This window comes from Aquarana catesbeiana, linkage group LG09 (assembly GCF_042186555.1).
Source record: "Aquarana catesbeiana isolate 2022-GZ linkage group LG09, ASM4218655v1, whole genome shotgun sequence".
NCBI lineage: Eukaryota > Metazoa > Chordata > Amphibia > Anura > Ranidae > Aquarana > Aquarana catesbeiana.
Genome location: NC_133332.1, coordinates 28,904,530 through 28,907,850, shown reverse-complemented (window position 1 = coordinate 28,907,850; position 3,321 = coordinate 28,904,530). Strand labels below are relative to the sequence as shown.

Sequence of the window (3,321 nt, the reverse complement as noted above, 5' to 3'; positions counted from 1 at the left end):
AGCAATATATTTATTTTATTTGTGGCCTGACCATAAAAATTTAGAGGTATTTATTTCTCCGCTGTCTAGTTGTGTAAACCTTGAAAGTTATGTTTATAAAAATCTAAGTTTTGAGTTGTTAAATTTATTCCCAGGTAGTGGAGGGTACTTTCTTTTCAGGCAAATGTGTGTGTAGTTGGGTCTCCTAAAGGAGGAAGTCCAACTTTTAAGATATCTGATTAGGCGGAACTTATTTTAAAATTAATAGTAAGGCTGTACTTAAAGAATTCAAGTAGAAGAATTATAAAATATATTTTGGGATTGCGTATGTAGAGTACAACATCTTCTGCAAAAGTAGCCAGGTTATGTTCTACATGACCCAGCATCACTTTTATGTCTAAAGTTGGGCCGAACATCCCCCTATTCTCACCAGAACTCCCGAACATGTAAAAAGTTTGGACCCGAGCTGCAAACTCTATTAACGTCTATGGGACCGAAAGGGTATGGGGGCCCAGGTACTGCCCTGGGGGATTTATATCAATTCACAAAAACTTTTAAAAAATATTGTTTTTACAGGAGTAGTGATTTTAATGATGCTTAAAGTGAAACAATAAAAATAAAAAAAATCCTTTAAATATAATGTCTGGAGGGTCCCCTTAGTCTGCCTGTGAAGTGGTGCATCTGTACCATGTATAGAACATGCTTCAGCAAAATTGACATTTATAAAGAAAAAAAAGGACATTTAAATTGTCGGCAATACAATAGCATTGCTGGCAATGCAAAAATGTAAAAAAAAATGGCGTATGGGTCAAAACAAGTCCGATCCATGGAGGCCCCACCTCACAACTTACAGGACTTAAAGGATCTGCTATTGACGGCTTGGTGCCAGATGCCACAACAGGTTATGGTGGATGGTCATAATGGTGTGGCTGATCAGTCTCCAGGGTTCTACGGCTATTAACACATTTTCACAAGAGTTTTGTATTGCTGTCTTTGGTCAGGCTCTACATATACTTTAAGCATTCTCATGAGGTGCAGTCTCAGCCAGAAATCTGATCTAATTAAATGAAATAAATAGAATTAAATGTTTATATACTATATTATATTGTATTATAATTATATTATATTATAGTATATTTTATTATATTATATTTTATTGTATTTTATGTGATTCTTGTGTGTTGCAGGAAATTGTTGAAATCAGCCTTGTTTGCTGATAGGTTTTGTCATCCAAACCTTCGACATTGCTTAGGTCTCATACTTTCCAAACATCTGCAAAGTTTTCAAGACAGCTAGCTTCACCTCCTGGTTCCGAAGACAGTATATGATAGGATTTATGAGAGGGGTAACTACACAATAGAAAACAGAAACCACTTTGTCCATTGTAAAGCGGATGTGGGAAGTGGGTCGAATGTACATGAAGATGACAGTCCCATAGTAGATGGACACCACAGCTAAGTGGGATGCACATGTAATAAAAGCCTTCTTTTGCCCTTCAACTGATTGGATCTTTAGAACAGCAACGACAATGAAGGTGTAGGATATCATGATCAGAAAGAAACAGCCCAAGATAACACTCCATGACATAACCATGAAGGCAAACTCACCTTTTGAAGTGTCCTCACAGGAGAGCTTCACTAGAGGTGCATAATCACAAAAGAAGTGGTCTATTAAATTGGGAAAGCAAAACCTCAAGGTAGAGATCCAGACAGCGGGTGGGAAAGCAGCCAGAAGACCACCTACCCAAGCGCCAAGAGCCAGTTTCAAGCTGATCTTACCAGTCATCAACGTTGGATAATGCAACGGTCTGCAGATGGCCACATAGCGGTCATAAGCCATCACAGCAAGAAGACAGTTTTCTGCTGCCCCAAAGCCGAACAGGAAATAAAACTGGGCCAAACATGATGACGAAGAGATCACTTTGTGTTGGGTCAGCAATGCATTGAGCATTTTAGGAACAGTCACATTGGTGTACAAGACCTGTAGCATGGAGAAGTTGGCCAGAAGTATGTACATTGGTTTGTGGAGATGGCGATTCATTGCCACTAGTGTGACAATCAGGAAATGGGCTGTGATTGTGAAGACATACATGCTGGAGAAGAGGGAGAAGAGAAAAAGTTCTACCTCTCTCAGGGTTTCAAACCCAACAATAACGAAAGAGGTCGCAATGCTGCGGGTCCTGTTGTCAGTTTTTGGCATTATCCTTCAAAAGCAGGTCTTGAACAGTAAAAATCTGATATTTTACACGTTTTTCATTTAATACTTCAGTCCACCCAGTTTCAGTGTTTGGTAGATGTTGTTGACTTAAACCCAGTGACAGTCGCTTTTACAGAGTGAAAAGTATGTGAATGAAAGTGCTGGACTTATAAGGAGTCTGGTGTCCCTAGAGGTGAACTATAATATAGCGCGCTTCAAAGGTATCCCATGGGTAGACAAGGGGGAAGTGAAGGCTAATCCTGATGGAGACACGGCTGCTCTGTTGGGTAAGTGTAGAGGAGATAGGAGGCACGTTCGATATGCAGGAATGTCATACTTCAGTCTTTTTATACAACATATTTTTTTAAGTTCACAGGTTACAAATGGAGCCAACAAGTTTCAGGGTAAAAGCACCCCCTTCGTTAGGGCTAGTGTGCAATAAAATATTAAAACACAGCATAGATATTTAATACAATAAAAGTAAAAAATAATTTGACAAAAAATGTTGACAAAAAATTCAAAACGGTTTGCAATAAAATTCAAAGAAAAACATATGAAATTGATGCGCTCTAATAAATGATCAATCAACATAAAATACTGTGCTAAATGTGCATAAAATGGACACCAGCCATTGAAAAATTCTCTAATAAATATGTAAAAAACTGACAGGTGCAAAAAAATATATATTCCTAGTGCTGGTACATGCACAAAAACTTGCCACAGTACTAAATAATGCTGTGAAAAAATACATAAAATATGCCACTCTGATGAATAAAGCACACATATAAATAAATATATAAATAACTGACAAGTATGGAATAAAGCAAAATCCTGGTGCTGGTACACACACAAAAACGCCACAGTGCTAAATAATGATGTGAAAAAAAACACTCTGATGTATGTTGCCAATAGGTGCAATCATAAGGAGAAAAAATTCAGCGGAGATAAATTAGTCCAGAATATGAATGTAATTGTCCCAGCAGTTCATTCCTTATTAAACTAAATTGATTAATTTAATTACTGTGTTTGATCGTTGTTCATTACTTTTTCTAACATCTCGCTTCAGCCATATTAATGTTGATAGTTTGGTTCTCAACACGGGTGATTTTATGAAAAATAAGCAAAGAAATAGATCATTGCGTGGTG

The 3,321-nt window shown here is 37.4% G+C and overlaps 1 protein-coding gene across 1 annotated transcript; it reads right to left on the bottom strand.

The window, feature by feature from the left end:
- Positions 1-1,227: 1,227 nt before the first annotated feature.
- LOC141108883 (olfactory receptor 10C1-like) lies at positions 1,228-2,178 on the bottom strand. Its single transcript, XM_073600853.1, has one exon. The coding sequence runs from the start codon at positions 2,176-2,178 to the stop codon at positions 1,228-1,230; it is 951 nt and encodes a 316-aa protein (XP_073456954.1).
- Between the last annotated feature and the right edge of the window lie 1,143 nt (positions 2,179-3,321).